Source organism: Oryza brachyantha, chromosome 4 (genome assembly GCF_000231095.2).
Source record: "Oryza brachyantha chromosome 4, ObraRS2, whole genome shotgun sequence".
Lineage (NCBI taxonomy): Eukaryota > Viridiplantae > Streptophyta > Magnoliopsida > Poales > Poaceae > Oryza > Oryza brachyantha.
Window position 1 is genome coordinate 13567298 of NC_023166.2, and position 18449 is coordinate 13585746.

Consider the following 18449-nt stretch of genomic DNA (forward strand, 5'->3'; position numbering starts at 1 on the left):
CCAAAATAATGACAAGATCAAAAGTACTCCACCAACAGAAACCCAAATACAGGTTGACAAATTGACATTCTGACTACCTTTACGTGACTTTAAATTTTACTAGTTCTACTGTGTAGGGGAAACAAACTAGCTAGAACTGACCGAGCTTTGCCAAACCAAAGTGCTTACAAAACTTCACCTATTAAGGGTCGTGGTTTTTCTTTCGTTGTAATTATAGCCATTGTTTAGGGTTGAGCGTTTTAATTATGCCCCTACCGGTGTATCTACCCCTTTTAAAATAAAATGATGCGCAAATTTGTAATGACCCATCTTTTAGTTTATGCTTATGTTTATAAGCCAAAATTTAAATTTTCAACCTTAAATTTAAAGTCAATTTTGTAGTTTTTTCGTTGAAGTTTATTTTTAGCATTGACTTTTAGATCGCTAAAAATACACATAAAAAATTATATTCAAAAATTATTTTTTGTTTGCAAATATGTCGTTTGGCTTCTTTTTACGAAAAAGTAGACCAATCACCTATATGTTGCTGAGAAAAAACTCACATATTTACCAAGAAATCAGCGACCAACAATTTGTCAAGAAAAAATATCCACTTTATGTCCTCAACAATGGTTCGAGTTTTATTCACGTCTCTGAGCCACGAGACCAGATATATAGATATATAGCATCGACAACTTTTAGAATCAATACAAATTAAGTCTCAAAGAGAGCAATTTTGGTTAACATGGCACACATGGCTTGTTTGACTTGTTTTTATCCTATATGGTAGCGATGTGATGTTCATATGGCATTGGAATAAAAAAATAGAAAATTAAAAGACTAAATATAATGTATTGGGACCATATGTTAGTAAAAAATTACTGAGACCCACATGACCGTGGATTCTATTTCCTTCACCTTACTCTTTCTCCCTTCAATTCTTCCCCTTCTCTCCCTCTTTCCTCCACCCTCGGCTCTCCATCGAGCTCGCTAGGCATGGGTCTTGGCCGCCTGTCAGCTCTCCTTGTCTCCCATCTCTCTCACTTTTGTCCAACCCACCGCCAACACGTCGTGGAGCTTAGACAAGGTGCAACGTACTATCCTAGCTAATCCTCCATTCACCATATGCATAAAGCACCTTGATGTATCCAATGACATCCCTCCTCCCTCAAAGTCAACTAGGTAGTGGTAGCTGAGCTCGAGCCTCTTCTCTCAAGGTCGACAAGGTGGCGTTGGGGCGACAGCTGAGCTCAAGCCTAATGCCGAGGTCATCGAAAAGGAGCAAAGAGGGTCGTCATATCTAAGCCTAGAATGGAGCAAGGGGTGGAAGAGATGAGAGAGAGGATCAATGAGGGCAAAGGGCTTGCGGTGATGAATGTGGTGGTGGTTCGCAAGCTCTCCATCATCACCCCTTCCTCCGTAGACTGGCTTGAGACCATCGCGGATCTTGGGAAGGGCAGCGGGGGAAATCCGGTGAAGCGGGCATCAAGAATAGGGGACGGCATCATTTCTCGCCGGTTTTACGGTTCGGAGCGGTAAATGAAACTCGAACAACGGTTGAGAGACCTAAGGTGGACTTTTCCATTTGACGGTACAAACAATGAGTCAAAACTGGACCGGGCCGCTTATTGCCAAGCAAGAACGGCCCATGGGCCGCAGTTATCACCACCGTCTCTTACACGCAGGGCCAGTTGGGGCGAAGTGAGGAAAAATCCCCAACCCCAGCTAAAACCCGAAGCCCCCAGCCGGAGCCAGCCATGGCGTCCGCGTCAGCCACGGCCACCCTCCTCCACCCCAAACCCCCGCAATCCCCTCGCCTCCTCCGCCTCAACCCCCACTACTCCGGTCTCCGCCTCGTCCATCCCCTCCTCCTCATCACCACCGTCTCCCCGTCCCGCCTCGGGCCGGCACCTCTCGCCACCCCAGGACGCAGGCGCACCTCCGCCAAAATCCATGCCTCCGCCGCCGCTTCCTTCCCGGCCTCTCCGACCCCGCCTCCGCGCCCACCGCGAACGGAACCGCCGGAGGAACCCTCTACCGTGGCCCGCGCTGGCCGCAGCAAGAAGCACAGGAAACCGTCGGGGGGCCGCATCGAGGGCAGCGGCGACGTGCGGCGGGAGGCCAAGTCCCGCGCCCGCATCCGCAGCCGCCGCATGGCCGAGAACGCCTTCTACCGGCGCAAGCGGCGCGCCGCCAAGGAGAACCAGGCCGACGCCTTCACCGACGCCGAGCTCGAGATGATCGGCCTCGGGTACGACCGGTCCGTCCGCTTCATGGACGGGCCCGATGACCCGCGCCTCCGCCATCCTCACGACTGGTACAGGTTCGGCCGCTACGGGCCTTACTCCTGGCGCGGCATCGTCGTCGGCCCGCCCATTCGCGGCCGCTTCTCCGACGACCGCGTCTCCCTCATGTCCGAGGTCTCCGACCACGACGAGTGGGACCGCGTCGAGCAGTTCGACATGTCCAACCAGTTCTCCAACCGCCTCAACGAGCTCGACGCCGCCGTCGGGTTCCGGTACTACTGGGTCTTCGTGCGACATCCAAGGTGGCGCCCCAGCGAGCTTCCCTGGGAGCAGTGGACGCTCTCCGCTGAGGTCGCCGTCCAGGCCAGCAAGGAGGAGCGGCTCGACAAGTGGAGCCTCATGGGGCGGTTTGGCAACCCAACGCGCGAGCTGATCACGCGGTGCGCGGCCTGGACTCGCCCGGACATCATATATGTCAAACGGCCGTTGTACCAGTCGCGGTTCGAGCCGCAGAAGGATTTCTACAGCCAGCTCCGCCCATTGGTTGATCCCGCGACGGAGAACCAGTTCTTGTTCGATCTCGAGCACGATGGCCAGGTCATTCGCACCACCTACTTCGGTGGACTCTGCCGGATCGTGAAGGCGAGCCCAAAGGCCTATGTGGATGATGTTGTGAATGCGTACTCGAAGCTGAGCGACGCCGACAAAAACCGGTGCTTGGAGTTCCTGCTCACGAACCATCCCATGGAGCTGCTCCATCCATACACCAAGGAATGGAAGGTCAAGCTGGAGGAGATGGAGCTTGGATGTGATGCGCCAGATGATAATGAGAGTGACAATGAGGGTGGAGATGACAGTGAAACTGAGGTTGTTGATTGGGTTGAGGATGATGGGTTTGATGAGGATGGTGGTATTGCTGATGAAGAACCCGGTGATGACGATGAGGAAGTAATTGATGTCGGTGAAGAGGTAGAAACAGAAGAAGTGGAAAGTGATGAGGAGAGTGAGAAGTACTGGGATGAGCAATGGAAGCAGGCGATGACAAGTTCGGATAAAATGGAGAAATTGGTCAAGACAAGCATCGAGGCGTCAAATGAATATAATAGGCGACAGGCGGAGCAGGAGAAAGAGATGGAGTGGAAAATGGCGCGTTTAAACACAATGGTTATGGAACAGGAGCAGACCGAGGATGAGGATGAGCAGCAGGAGAGTTCAAAGAGCAGAGGTGCGAATGAGAAGGGGAAGAAGGGTAAGGCACCTCCTGGGAGCTTTCTGAGGGCTGCTGTCCGGCCCTTCACCTACAGGAATCTTGTGAAAGAAATTGTTCTGATGAGGCATTTCATTGTGGACGGTGAGATAGTTTAGTTTCGAAATGCTAGATTGCTAGGATGCTATACATTTGAGTTAGCCATTTTCACTAGATAAATGTAGAGAGATGGAGATAAATGTAGAGAGATGGCATAAACAGGTGTCTGGAATTACTCGATTGTGTACAATTAACGTATTTTGTTGTTTTGTCAATTTTGAGTTGTTCTTGGGGAATAGTCACTTAGTCGCGGTGTGATCCTTCATGTGTGGAAATTTCAATGGGTTTTGGATAATAGAATCAACTACGGTATTTCTGAATTCTGGTAAGGCTAGTTTTACAACAAAGTTGGGCTTTGGCTTAATTCTTTAGTGGTTGGTTTCAAAACTGCTACTCTGTCGAGTGATTCCCATGCTAATAACATCTGAAATGAGAAAACAATTCAGCCAGTTGAGAACCGAGGGAAAGACCAATCTGTCCCAGCCTGTGATGGGATTCGCTGGAGGAGGAAAATGATGGCTGTTTGGAATAGAGAAAAGGTTGGTGAGTTCGATTTTCGTTCGTCAACAGCAAAACCAGATAGAACGTATCTCCCATCTTTTAAAACCGATGCAAATAAAGCCTCAAGTAAGTATTGAGTCTAGTTTTTACTGACATGATGATGTCGTGACTAGTTTGACTTAGGTCATCATCATGTGTGCCATTGATATGACATTAGAAATAAAATTAAAAGATTAAAATTAAAATAAAAATATACAGGCTCATATGTCAGTCAAATAAAAAGATAAAAATATTATCAGTGGGTCCCACCCTCCACATGATTATTTTTCTCCTCTCTCTTCTTTGATCGACATATGAGCCCCTTATATTTTATTGAGAAAAATCTAACAAATATCATTGATAAACACTTAATTCTAAGAAATGTTATTGATGAGTGTGAGTTCTATAAAATGCCATCAAACAAAAAAATTTGTCTAAGAAATGCCATCGCCGTTAGAATTTCGTTAACTTTTTTCGTTAAGTGCTATAATATAAACAGTGTATTTAACGGCAAAAAATAGATGAAAATCTAACGGCAATAGCATTTCTTAGACAAATTTATTTGTACGATGACATTTCTTAGAACTCGTATTCGTCAATGACATTTCTTAGACTCGGACGTTTGTCAATGGACATTTTTTAGATTTTCTCTATTTTATTTTAATTTTTAATCTTTAGTCAGCACCACGTAGGACGAGGACAGAATCAAACTAGCCATGTTAGCACCACGTCAGTAAAAACCGGACTCAATATTGCCTTAGGACTTTATTTGCACCGATCCAAGACATGAGGGATACATTGTACTCATTTTTATGGTTAAGGACGAAAATCAAACACACACACTATAGTTAAGGGAGACACCATGACCTTTTTCTTGTTTAGAATATCCGATGTACATAGGTCGGGCCGCTCGATCAAGGGAGTCAGATGGGCTTTAGTTGGGCCCCTGTCCTGTGATGGGCCAGAGAATCTGCAAGATTATCAAATGCAAACTTCAGAGCATGTTTATTGACATAGCCCTAACTTGGCTTTCGCCACTCAACCACAATGCCAAATATAAAACTCCCAATAGTTTAGAGGATGGCTTTATTTTTTGTGACACGTTGACACAATCTTTGTCTAAAGTGGTTCCTATGTAACACTATGGTTAGTAATAAAAGAATAAAAATAGAGATTTGCTCCGGTCCAATAAAAAGTACCTCGAGGTACCGGTATCTCGAGGTACCAAATCGTTTTTCACCATTGGATCTAACTGAATAAGATATGCACTGTTAGATCCAATGATCAGAAACAATTTGGTACCATGAGGTACTGGTACCTCGAGTTAGTTTTGTTATTTTTTGTTGGACTGAAATAAATCTCATTAAAACATGGTGGGTCTATCCTGTTGGTGAGATGCTTTACTTCTCCTATCCCCTCTTTGCCTCTTCACCGCCCAGACGTTCACCAGAGTTTGAGCCAAGCTTGATGAGGTGGCTATGGCGAAGCTCCGCGTCACCAACCCGCCCTCTTCCTTTTTTGGCCCATTGTCGGAGTTCTAGCTCAAGCTGGAAGAGGCGGAGGTGACGGAGCTCGAGCTTGAAGAGGAGGCGATTATGGAGGCTGAGCTCAATCAAGGGAAGAGGAGGCGACTATGAAGCTTGAAGTGGAGGCGATATATTTGCTAATAAAACATAGATTATGAATAATATTTCTATATAAGTGTTTTTAACAATCTAAAATCCGACTAAAAAATAAAAAATATTTAAAAATCTCTAAAATATATTTCAAATTTTAGAATTAAAAATTTAATTGATGAGTTTGATGTATTCGCATATTAAACGTGCTCACACCTTCTTCGACTTCCACGCAGCCAGCTGCACCACCCCCACTGTGACGTGGACTTGCGCGGGAGAGGAGGACGTCACACATTGTGCTGTTTGGCAATTCCGGATAGTTGTTTGGTTTCTCTAGACGATGTATTAGTAAATGAATAATAATTTATAAATAAAATTTTTTATACGTATTCTTAGTGATCTAAAAGAAAATTAAAAAAAAATAAACTTTGGTGAAAAAACCTACGATTAACTTTAAGTTTAAGGTAGAAATTTTAAATTTTAGAATATAAACATAAACAAAAATTTTACAAGCGCATCGGAACAAAGGAATGCTCATTCATCAAACAGTAGAATTTATTTAAGAGTGAAGTGCACCGGTGGTCTCTAAACTTGTATGCATGTGTCATCTAGGTCACTTAGGTCACTGAACTCTCAAAATGCATTTTAGGGTCCCCGAACTTGTCCGGAGGTGTCATATAGGTCCAAACGGGCATCGACCCGCTCCATCCGCTGATGTGGCATGCCACGGTGACGCCTACAAGAAGGGAGAGAAAAGAATAAGGAGGAGAGAGAAACTGACATGTGGGACCCACGTGGCACCACCAACACGTAGAAGTCACCGTGGCATGCCACGTCAGCGGATGGAGCGGGTTGGAGCTCGTTTGGACCTGTATGACACCCCCGGACAAGTTCGGAGACCCAAAAATACATTTTGAAAATCCAGGGACCTAGATGACACATGCATACAAGTTTAGGGACCGCTGGTGTACTTCACTCTTTATTTAATTAGAAAAAATATACTAATTGAGAATAATACTCATTTTACAGATCTGCAGTATGCATGCAAAATATCGAGCCTACCCAAAAACTTATCAGTCCTAACTCCTAAATTCCTAACGCTGAAACCTAGATACACCTTTTTCTTTCACAAGGAAGAAAAGACTATGGATCAGCGGGGGCAGAAGGCACAATGCTCTTATTGCCGCTGGGACTTTCATCAATTGTATCCATCCATCTTTCACGCTGGTTATCTTCAAATATGTCGTATCCCCAGGACAAACCATATAGACGCAGTCCGCCTTTAGGCCATGCTCGTCGGCTGAACACGACGCGCCGAAATAGCCAGAAGCCAACAGGAAAGCACGACCACCGAGGTCATAGGCTCTGCGCCACTGCTGCACAGAGAAATCCATCTTGTGGACTAGGATCCTATAGTCCATCAAGTCGATCAAGTCCCAGCCAAAGCCATCGACCAGGCCGACCATGTAAAGATCCTCCTCAGATTCCACCAAGAACACCTTCGCCGTGTCCAGATGAACTTCGCACTCTCCAGCGAGCTTGAGGGAGCTGAACACAGGCGTCGGAGAGAATTCGAGCACACCGATGTCAGCGAAACTCTCGCTCTTGAAGTAGAATTTGCCCCGGCAAGCGGCGATCGGGCACATTGGCACCTTCTCGCGCAGATCACTGGCTGGGTCGACGAGCTGCGTTCCAACGTTGTGCTCGTGCCTCGCCCACTCCTTGCCGCCGACGCAACATTGCCAGATGACGGTGGCGTTGGGCTCAACGAGAAGAACGGTGCAGCCAGGAAGTGTAGGCTTGCACGAGAGCAGGCAGGCGCATGTTGTTCGCAGGTCCTCGGTTAAATGCGGCAGCTGGATCTTCTCGTCAGGATTCCGAGGGTTGAACAGAAAGGTGGACATCGATGCGGTATCGCGAGCCAGGATCCAGCCGCGCGGCGTGACCCAGAATTTGCTGTTGTTCGTCATGCCATCTAAACCGCAGCCGATGTCCTGTCCCTTGATATTGAACAGCGTCGTCTTTACAGCGTCCAGGCTGTGCTGCTGCGGCTGCAAGGCGAGGCAGGGCACAGGGAGCGGGTCCATGCCAAAAATCGCGTTCTAACTTGTAATCAACCAAGGAAGCTTGCTCTAGCTGGATGTGACGGATCGATCTCGACGAAGAAAAACCCTCGGTGGAAATCTCTTCGGCAAAATTTGCTACAGGGTATAAAAAAACACGTAATTAGCCGGTGGACACCGTAAGATTAGGAATTTGCTGCAAGGCACCACAAAAATATGATAATTAGCTGTTAGACACTCTGACCATTATTTTATTTATTTCTAAGTCAATTTTTTTAAAAAAATGATGAGATTGCCCTCGGTAGCCGAGTCACCGCTGTCCTCGTCGCAGCTAGGTTGCCGCTGCTGTCACCGGCTCACTCGCCCTGTAGGCTAAGGTTCGGGTGTGGTGTGGCGCCTAGACTGACCGACCCTAATTCGACCGGACCCAGTCGATATAACGGATTGGCCACCGAGGGTAATCTTGTCATTTTTAAAATTTTTGACTTAGAAATAAATAAAATAATTACCGGAGTGTCTACCAGCTAATTATCATTTTTTTTTGGTGTCTTGCAGCAAATTCGTGATCTTACGGTGTTCACCGACTAATTACGCGTTTTTTCGATGGCCTATAGCAAATTTTGCCAATCTCTTATATAGCAAAGTTGTAGCTGAATCGGAATCAAAGAGCCGTCCAGGGTCGAATCGCAGTCCGAGTCGGCTCCAGATAACCGCGACCAAATCGGCTTCCCGTGCGACCAGAAGCTCGTCAGATCGAACATGCCGAAATCAATACGTCGTAAGTTCTTTGTCGTGTATTGTGCGACCGTCCAAGTGTAGACGTAGTGCTTACTGATTCAAAACTGTTTCTGATTCCCAATGGAGTTGGTGCCTTTGGAGATACCTGATGTCGTGGGTCCGATCCCCATTTGATGAAGTCCTTTTCCGATTGTTTTCTTGGGTTGGATTTGTTGCCCAGCGTCCTAAGAGAGAGTTTGTTGGTGCTGACGTTTTGTTTTGTTTTGTTTGATTGTTGTGGCGTGCAGGCGGGCCACTGGACATCGACTACATACACGGCGCCATCAGCAGCAAGAGGGCGGCGGACAAGGACAACGCCTCCAGCGACGCCCAGCTGGCCGGCCGGAGCTTAACACGTCGGAGACGCCGGCCGGGGAGGACGCGCCCGCCGTGGTGCATGTTAGAGTTTAATCTTGTCATCGGAGTATTTGCATGGTTATTTTTGTTTGCATGTAATAAGTGTTTGCATCACTCACATGATAGAAGATGTGTGTACGTGAGATACGTGCATACTGCACAGCTTGCTTGGTTCTACCTCATGGCGAGATGCCGATGTGCCGTGCGGCGCGGTGGTGCGAGTGGAACCAACGGCACAAGTGAATATTTCAAAAGACTAAACCTGGCTGCAAGTGGAGTGTTGCGCGAAGTAACCGGACCGCAGGCCAGGCGAGGTCCATGCTGCCGCCGAGTGAATCGGTCCTAGCATTAGACGTGCGTGCATGCATGCATGATGCTGCACGATGCATTAGTTTAGCTGCACGGTGTGAGTTGTGGCTGAGTGGGTTTGGCCGTGTTATCTCCTTGTACGTATGTTGAGTCTATATAAACATGAAAATGGTGTGAGCTAGTTGCTGCATCGACCAAAAAATTCTTTAGTACCTTGTTCAGTTTTTCGTGTGTGTCTACCAACTAAACAAGGGAGTGGATTTTAAACTCTTGAGGGATATTCTCTTACCTATTGCATGTTATCTAAATAATTATTAAAAAATTTTAAAAAATTTAGGAAGATAGATTAATATAAGATATAACATTATACAAACATGTAAGTTTAAATATGACTTCTATAGCCCATAACAAAACTAACAAATTGAACTCTAAATAGTATACGTATACTCACAGTCATATTTGTTATTTTTGTTATGGATTGCAGAAGTCATATTTAAACTTGCATGTTTGTATAGTTATATATCTTATATTATTCTATCTTCATTAATTTTTTTAAAATTTTTTGATAATTATTTAAATAACATGTAATAAACGAGAGGACATTCTCTTGAGTGCTTAGAATACTTTCCCACTAAACAATGCTAGTGTGTGTTTGAGATAAACACACATAGAGTGAGGGAGAGATTTCCAACAGTGCAGCCGACAGTTTAGATTGGACAGTTTGAGGAGCTAAGTTTCTAATTTAAAAAGATCGCATGCATGCGATTGGATGTAGATGCGGGAAAAAACCTTCTCCGAAAAAAAGAGAGAAAATTTCATCCTTGTAGAAGCCAGTAGAACCCTTGATAACAACGGCAGGCCGACAAATTATGACATGATTTCGGCTTACCCTGCAAATTCCCTGTGAAAACCTTGACAAGAATCTGAAGCGGCGAACTTTACATTCAAAAGGAGTTGTAAAGTGCAGCGATCAGACTCCAATCCATGATCAAAAGGGACTCGCCGTAAGATATAAGATCATATAAAATATGTACGAAGTTTTTCAAAAGGTGAATGATGAGCAGACAGGATTAGAGGCCTACACATGAGGATTTGAATAAACAATGGATAAGAAGGCTTCAGCTGGAATGCTCTTTGAGAGTTTGATGCGTCGATATGTAAAGAAAGATCTCCGTAATGCATGCGCTTAGGCTGAGGTTTAAAGTCACTGATTTTGCTTTGGACTTTGATAATCACACCAGCCATCACTAGGAAGCTGCAGCTCCTCTCTGTAATGAGTAATCTGGAACAGGCATTATTTGGGAGTTGCTCAACTATTCCTAGACAACGGCGATCTGTTTTGGGTTTGGGTCATCTTGAAAGCACTATTCTTACTGCACATCATGCTGATATTTGTCGAGTTAATTCAACTCGAGTTGCTGAATTGATGGCTTATTGCAGTGAGTTCTGAACTCCAACATCTGAATTTTCGCATGTATAGATGATGGAATTTGTTGGTAACAAAAAAAACTAGTCATCGTTACATTCGTACCATTGTCATTGACAGCAAGAGCATCCCCAACAGCTCATCTAAATTTGATCATCCATATCTTCATTTGGATGATCATCTAAACTAGTTTCATCCTTCATATCTCTATGTACTCCACTAGATTATCCATATATGACATCCTATATATCTCTTTGGAGGATGGAGAGAGATCATCCAAATATAAAGGTTGTCTCTCCTAATATGAATGACATCTAAAAATAGATGATAGGATAGTCGTTTTGGTGGAGCTCAATTTATAGTTTTCATTCTCTATTTTCAGGATAGAGAATAAGATAGATGAACTGTTGGGGATGCTCCAACAGGGGCATGAAATGGAGTGATATGTGCCCATGGCAGCATCACTCTACCTACAGCCCCTAAAGCACAAGTCTGAACTCCTAGTGCAGCGAACATCCACTAGATTCTCGCGCTCTGCCACTACGGGATACTACACTACAGCTACACACAATCTATGACCCATGAAGTGTACGTCTCTTTTGCTCCAACATCGCAGTACTGAACGCATGGCGATGAGCCAATGATGCTGAGGAAGTTCCACATTTCCACAACATCGTATGCATGACACCCTCATCCTGCTGCCCCTAATTTTCTATTGCGCTAGTGGCAGCCCAACACCTCATGTTCTCCCACAGAAGCATTTGCCTTTAGTAGATTTAATCGGCGATAAAATATGCAGGATCGTTGCATCAAACCCTGAAATATCACCTCTTTGTAGAAGTTCTTTGTAGTGGCAGAGATATAGCCTTCGTTTTTTTTTCTCTTCTGCTTATGCTTATAAGGCAAATTTTCAAATTTTAAACTTAAATTTTGAGTTTTTTTCATCATAATTTATTTTCCATTATTTTCTTTAAATCACTAAGAACACACAGTTTACCCATAAATTATTTTTAATTGTTAATAAGCTACTTCCCTTATGCTTATAAAAAGCAAAAGGATGAATCCAGCAGTTAAAAGTGCATGCTCAAACCTCCTCAATATTTTAGGACGGTCGTGACACTAATTTTTCTTACTAAAAAGGCTTCAAGGTCCCCATTTTGATTCCATCGTCTTTGTGTGCACCTAAAGCATAGATGAAGCTAATGATCCACCCCACTCTTATTCCTCCCAAAAGCCTCTAATAAGCTTGTTTAATTGGTGTTTAGAGTTTTAAAACAAATGTGTTTCTCTGTGACACCTGTCTTGTTTAAGTTTTTTTACAGCTAAAAGTTGGCCTGAAGTGGTTGGAGCTATCCTAGTGATTTGATCAAGGATCTGGTTCCTGCTAGGCTGCAGGTGAGCATCAGAAATAGAGAGAGGCTGCACCTGCACAAGCACAACCACCAGAGATCAGAGCACTGATCTGTATAAATCTTTGGTCCTTGCCTTTTCACCAATTGCTTCTAGGGGATTATCTTGGCTTCTGCATTGGCCATGGAGCCTGACAGGAGCCTAATTGCCTGCGAGGAGCCGCCTTTGGAGCCGATGGATCTTCTCTCGAGCGCGTGGTGCAGCTCGGCTATCCAAGTTCTTCAGACGGGACCGATGGATTGCGCCATGGCGCTGGTGGAGAACCCAGTCATGGCACCTGACAACGAAAGGAGAGACCTGTTGCCAGTAAGTGTACTTCAGTACTGTAGCAAATATTTGTCAGAAGATTACTCTGAAGATGGAAATTGAAGTGCATAATACACTATGTCTGGTTGCTTTGCAGAAAAATGATCGTAGTTTGGTCGTCGACAGTAGCAGTTTCAGCACGACGCAATGGAAATATGATGATCTGAAAGTACACATTTCCATGCAATGCGTTGTTCATGTGTATATATGCAAGATCCCTATTAGCCTGATCTGAAGTGTCTGTCTCTGCGTTGTTCTAATTTTTCAGTCATGGATATGGCTTCAGAAGGCAATTCATCCAGAGCTGGATTATGATCTCTGCCTGAAGAAGAAATGGGTAAGTGAAAAGAGGACAAGATCGTGTTGCAAATGGAACAGATCACGAAATTGCAAAAAGCCAGAAGGCTGCCACGCTACTTTCCAAGTTTCTCTTCAAAGTTCACTCAATAAGAGGATCGCTGATTGATTCCAGCTTACCAAGTTACATGGGAGAAATGGTGAATATGTTTGCAATTGGTGATGGTTTTGTTCGAGCTTAAAGATTTGAACTTGCGTTGCAGCTCCCGCGCAAGATGGCGCCATGGAGCGGCATCTCGCTCAAGAAGTGGGTCAAGGAGCGGAAGCAGAAGCGCAAGGAGGAGGCGCGCCTGCACAAGGCCGAGGTCCACGCCGCGGTGTCCGTCGCCGGCGTCGCGGCCGCGCTGGCCGCCATCGCCGCGGAGAACTCCACGCCTGCGGCGTCGATGAAGGAGACGGCGGTGGCATCCGCGGCCGCGCTCGTCGCGGCGCAGTGCGCGAAGGTGGCCGAGGCCGCGGGCGCCACGCGCGACCAGGTCGCGGCGGCCGTCAACGCCGCCATGGCCGCCACGGACGCCAGCAACGTCATCACGCTCACCGCGGCCGCCGCCACCTGTACGCCCTCGCTGGCCGTCTCTCTACCTTTCCGGCCTTGTCTTCCACCACGAAACCCCCCGAAAATAACTCTCCAGGACTACCCCGTGACAGCACTGCGCGGCGCGGCGGCGCTGCGAGGACGGCGCAGCGGCGGCGGCGGCAGCCAGAACGAGAGGACGGACCAGGCCAGCTCCGCATTATCCCAGGAGGACCTCGACTTCGACTTTAACTACGGGAGGTCCAAGGCGGCGCTCGCAAAGGGAGACGAGATGTTCGTCGCCATGCCCGACGGTAAGCCATCGTCTGATCCCCTCGTCTCACTAAATGGCCGGTCGAGCACGACTGCATCGATCTTTCTTCCTCCATGCAGGGAAGTGGAAGCTGCACACGGTTTCCGCGGCGACGAGCAAGGGCGGCAAGGTGGTCCTCCGGATCAAGAAGATGAACCTGGTCATGGCGTTCTCTAACGCGAAAGAAAGTAAGAAATCGAACGCACCAGCCAACCAAAGCGGCTGCCATTTCCGCTCAATTTTCTTTTCTCTTCTGACGTTTCGTGAACGAGCAGGTGTGATCCACGACATGCAGCCGTGCGCGCCGGAGAAGCCGAGCCGCGACGAGGACGCGACGTACCCGATCGAGGTCACGACGAGCAAGGGCAAGGTGGAGCTCCGCGCCGACGACTACGGCGTGTACAAGAGGTGGGTCACGACGGTGACCCACATGCTCGCGGCGCCCACCGCCATCTGCAAGGCGCAAGAGCCGCAACCGCCGCCGCACCGTCGGAACTGACTGGCTGCCCAGCGACGCCGCCGCCGCCGCACTACATGTCAATCCAGCTCGCAAGCATGTACCTGACACGTCTTAGCTGATGAAACGAAATGTTCAAGCTTTAATTATGAGTTTATGACCACTTCAGTCATATAACACTTGTGAAATATGTCATCTACTGTTTTCAAGAGATTTCAGGAATGAAAATTAACTATCATATGAGTGAGGTGTTTCCAATTGGTTTATCTCCAGTAGAGGAGGAATGAGGTGTTAATATGCTACATTGTTGTGTTTTCCCCTGAAATACTTAGGGCTATGAGTCCATATAGACTGAGAGTTAATTATTTTTCTTTTATATCTCATAAATTAGAAAAAATATTAACAGTTAGACTAGAGGACGGGATCTCATCTGGACAGGATAAATTATGAACTGGTGAGTTGGCATCATCTGGTACCAATGAAGCTAAGATCAGTCGGCGCCCGAAACAGCTCGAAGCGTGGAGATGGAGTAGCGCGGAGGCGTGGCGTCGACGAGCAGCATGTGGTGCCGGCAAGTAGCGCGGAGGAGTCAACACGGACGACTAAGAAGAAGACACACACATAAGTCGACTCCCGTCCATACAAGAGTCCATTCCTAGAGTTTCTGAAACATTAAATACCTAGCAAGCCGGTTGTCTTTATTATAGTGAGAGAGTCATTTTAATTAATTGTTGCCTATCTTCTTCCCTCTTATTCTATAGGCTTGTATTTTTTTTTCTGAAACTATCCATCAAAAACTAGATTTAATTGGAAGCAAAATTTATTGGAAAGGGTTGGGTGACAAAAAGAGATACCACATGATTGTGGGCTAACGTTGTCTCCCCTAAAGAGTTTGTTGGCCTAAGTTTTACGTACTGATAGTAGAGCTATAAATATTACTCCCCTTTCCAAATGGATCTTTAAATTGGAGTAGTCTTTTATGGTCATCCTTAGAAACAAATACATGCAGCTTTCAGGTTTTTCCCAATATCAATCCGATTCACCATCTCTGTTATGACAAGATTTACGAAAAGTAAAATTTTGTCTCTATAGGTGCCACTTGGATTAGAGGGAATGGTAGTCACATTTGGTTCTGGAAAGAAATTTAGGTGGATGATTGTCCTTTAAAAACCTCATTCCCTTACCTGTTTGAAATCTGCAATCAATAAGATATATTTTAGTTAAAGAGGTTTTTGGAAAGATGTGTTGATTATCTAACCTTTAGAAAAGTGTTCTCTCAAGAGGGTGTAGTTCAATGGTAATAGCTTTGCAGTTTAATCTCTACTTTATCTTCTACAGGTCTAGACAATGATGCGGATAAGTTGATATGAGATATTGATTAAAAAAACGAATTTATACGTCTAACTCTATGTATAAGATTATTACCTTTAGAGCTGTGGTTAACAATGAGATGAAATTTTTTTAGGGTTCACCTATCCCTCTGAAACTTAAACATTTCCTCTGGCTAACTTGGAAGAATAAGATTCAATCTACATGCTAATTGAAAAAAAATTATTACATTCATATTTTTCTAACATATTTGTAATCAAAAAATAATTTACAAATAAGACTTTTATATACATATTTTTAGCAACATAAAAACCAATGCTAGAAAATAAACTTCGTTAAAAAACCCCCTAAAATTCAACTATAAATTTAAGATTAAAAATTTAAAATTTGACTTATAAGCATAAACATAACCGAAAAAAAGACACTGGCAAGCACTAAAGAACATGACAGCGAAAGGGCAAGCGTGCACCGGCTTGCCCATCCGGCACTGAAGACGATCCCGCGTTACACCGAAGCGGGCAACCGAGTCGGAGCTGCGCAACACACCAAAAGCGGAGTGTCGCCTGCATGCGGGCACAGATCAAGCAGTGAATGCAAGGAGCAATCTACTAGTTCCAGGCACGGGCAGCCACGCATTGAATTGCAGAGGGAGGGATGCAGCAACCGGTCGATCGGGAGGAGCCCCGCCCGGTCCCCGCGTCGCCGTTGCCCTCGCTTTCAATCAAGCAACCGGGTCGCCGGCCGATCGACCCCTCGCTGTATCGCCCACGCGTACGTATCGCTGCTGCGCGCGAACGGGCAGCGTAGCGTACGCCTCTACGCGATGCGTGCACGCGAGTACGCGACGCCGTACTGCGTGCCCGAGCAGCTAGCGCCTAGCGGCTCAGGTCGTGCGCGCGCGCGCGGCCGATCCGATCAGCGACAGGGAGGCTTGAGCGATCGGCAGATCGGTCATTTTCCTCGGGTCGCAGCTAGCGAGGTCTCCCTCTCTGCCGTTCTGTGTGTCGCGTGAGCACGGGACGAGAAGAGATGCGATGCTCTGAGACACTGATACGCGGTACGTAACAGCAGCCCCCTGATGGGTAGCTAGCTGCTGGCTACTTAGCATAGTACCGACCAACAACCGTGCCTGCCACTAATGGTACTTGTAGCACTAGACAACCAACGTGCGTGCAGTTGCCGTTATGTACTCTTGTAGTAGAGAGTCTCACAGCCACTTCGAGCTCGATCTCCTAAAACCTGCTGCTGCCTGACTGCCTCGATCGATCGGCTAGAGCCGTTAGTTTCTTGTTCGTGAGATCGATCGATCGTATCACTACGCCGCAAACAGAAACAACAACAACAAAGACGGCGTACGTTTCTCCGGAGTCTTCTTTGTACAGAACCCAAGTCGATCGATCGGCCGGAATTGAAGCGAGGTAGCTGCATGCGCGCCCATCATGGCAACGTACTGGCTGCGCATGGCACAAACTCCGCATCGCCCGCCGCGGACGGAAACACATGCGTCGTCGCCATCTCGATCGTCACATGCATCGTCTTGACTCCCCTCCCTCCCTCCCCCCATCGATCGATCGACCAGCACGTCATAAAGTCGTGTTTCATCGTTCCGGGCATCGTCGTCCTGGCCACGGACGCCCCTGCGCTCCTACCATTTTGCACTCTCTCCATTAATGGCGGCCACCCCCTCTCCTCTCCATGTCTCCACGAGCCACACACACCCCTCTCTCACAGTTCACAGCACTGGCTATATGTGTGCTTATGTCCCTTCTCTGCTATAAAAAGGACTCGTCCATGGCCTCCTTCGCCACAGATCGAGTTATGCTCGCAATATCTCAGCACGTCTGCTGAATTGTGTGTGCCTCCACAGCTATAACCTGTAGGCTCTAGCAATGGCGAGCCCGCCAAAAGGCTCTTGCACTCGTCACGCCATTGCAAGCATCCCAGCTGCTTGCCCCTCGGCTGGTCCTTGGCTGATGACGATGATGATGTTGTCCTCCATGGTCGGGCTGCTCGTGAGCTGGATGGAGAAGAACACAACGATGACTCAGGTACGCCGCTGCGGCCACCTCGCGTCATGCTGATCTAGCCATGGCTCTATCCTCCCTGAGCTCACTTCTTCGTCCTACCAACCTCGATCTTCCGTGTACCTTCGCCGACCACTGCATTGATCCTTGGATAATTCTCCCTATGGTCCAAGGAGCATCTCTTCTTGACCTTGCAAGACTTTGCCTTGTGAGTCACTCCTCTCCATATTGTCTGTGTCATGCTGATTCCTACCAGCCCTCTTCTCTCCCTCAGTCCCGTCTATCCCTCTTGAGCTTGTAGTTCCAAACGAGTTGCTTGTTATGTGTGAAGAAGGTGTAATCTTGCTTGATGTAGGTAATGTGCTTGTATGAGTTAATTAAAAAAAATTTCTTCATTGTGTCGACGAAGCATCAATATTACAGAACTTGTTCTATCTCGTTACTACTTAGTAAGATGTAAGTTCTTCACTAATACTCTATATATGTATATATATGTAGCTTTAAGGGTGCGAGATTAAACTTAACCTCAGCAAGCAAACACCTTCAGTCTTCGGAGATGAACACGTCCATCTTTCATTCTTTGATTCATTGGTAGTTGCAGTTATTTGCGAGAGAGGACGGATGCAGTACGATTAGCATCAGGTACACTGAACTATCAAAACTCTCATAAAAGCTAGCTAGCACGATCTTTGTTGGGCATATTTGTATGTGCATGTGTGTACAGTTGCGTTCTAGTATGTTCTGTACCATATGTCTGAATCCTGCGTAGGTTTCAACCCTCAAAGCAACAAAGTGTCCACCAACCAACAGTGCCATGGCTACAACCATACAGAATAAACACTGGCCAGGCCATTCAGAACTCGCATTAACTACACTACGACATGTACGTTGTATGCAGTCTACTTTTCAGTTCGCATCATTCATGATTTGCTGAACCACATGGAAAGTTATGTTTGTACGACATAAGCTAGTTTGACCCAATTGGACCGACATGCATTATATCAACTCATGGTACCACCAAATGAAGTGCAACTGCAAAGTAATATCTAATGGCAATCTGATGGAAATAAACTGCTTCTCAAGTCAAATGGGCATACGTCATACAACAGCAGTTGGTGTT

General features: G+C 46.3%; 3 protein-coding genes across 6 annotated transcripts; all 3 read left to right on the forward strand.

The window, feature by feature from the left end:
- Positions 1-1705: 1705 nt before the first annotated feature.
- Positions 1706-3830, forward strand: LOC102717792. Its single transcript, XM_040522942.1, has one exon. It carries the CDS (start codon positions 1737-1739, stop codon positions 3588-3590), a length of 1854 nt encoding a protein of 617 aa, XP_040378876.1. The 5' UTR covers positions 1706-1736; the 3' UTR covers positions 3591-3830.
- A 4599-nt stretch (positions 3831-8429) lies between these two features.
- On the forward strand, positions 8430-9390 carry LOC107304103. Of its 3 annotated transcripts, XM_015836476.1 has the most exons (3): positions 8589-8645; positions 8776-8926; positions 9011-9390. In XM_015836476.1, the coding sequence occupies exons 1-3, from the start codon at positions 8609-8611 to the stop codon at positions 9228-9230; spliced, it is 408 nt and encodes a 135-aa protein (XP_015691962.1). In that variant the 5' UTR covers positions 8589-8608; the 3' UTR covers positions 9231-9390. The 3 variants fall into 3 exon arrangements, 1 of the variants encoding a protein (XP_015691962.1); XR_001550098.1 differs by lacking the exon at positions 8589-8645 and adding an exon at positions 8430-8528 and having other exon boundaries at positions 8776-9390; XR_001550099.1 differs by having other exon boundaries at positions 8561-8641; positions 8776-9390.
- A 2343-nt stretch (positions 9391-11733) lies between these two features.
- LOC102721161 (VAN3-binding protein) lies at positions 11734-14327 on the forward strand. Of its 2 annotated transcripts, none has more exons than XM_040523581.1 (8): positions 11734-12014; positions 12126-12335; positions 12433-12504; positions 12604-12672; positions 12896-13247; positions 13341-13520; positions 13600-13707; positions 13795-14327. In XM_040523581.1, the coding sequence occupies exons 2-8, from the start codon at positions 12153-12155 to the stop codon at positions 14016-14018; spliced, it is 1188 nt and encodes a 395-aa protein (XP_040379515.1). In that variant the 5' UTR covers positions 11734-12014; positions 12126-12152; the 3' UTR covers positions 14019-14327. The 2 variants fall into 2 exon arrangements, with proteins under 2 accessions (XP_040379515.1, XP_040379516.1); XM_040523582.1 differs by having other exon boundaries at positions 12167-12335.
- Positions 14328-18449: the final 4122 nt, after the last annotated feature.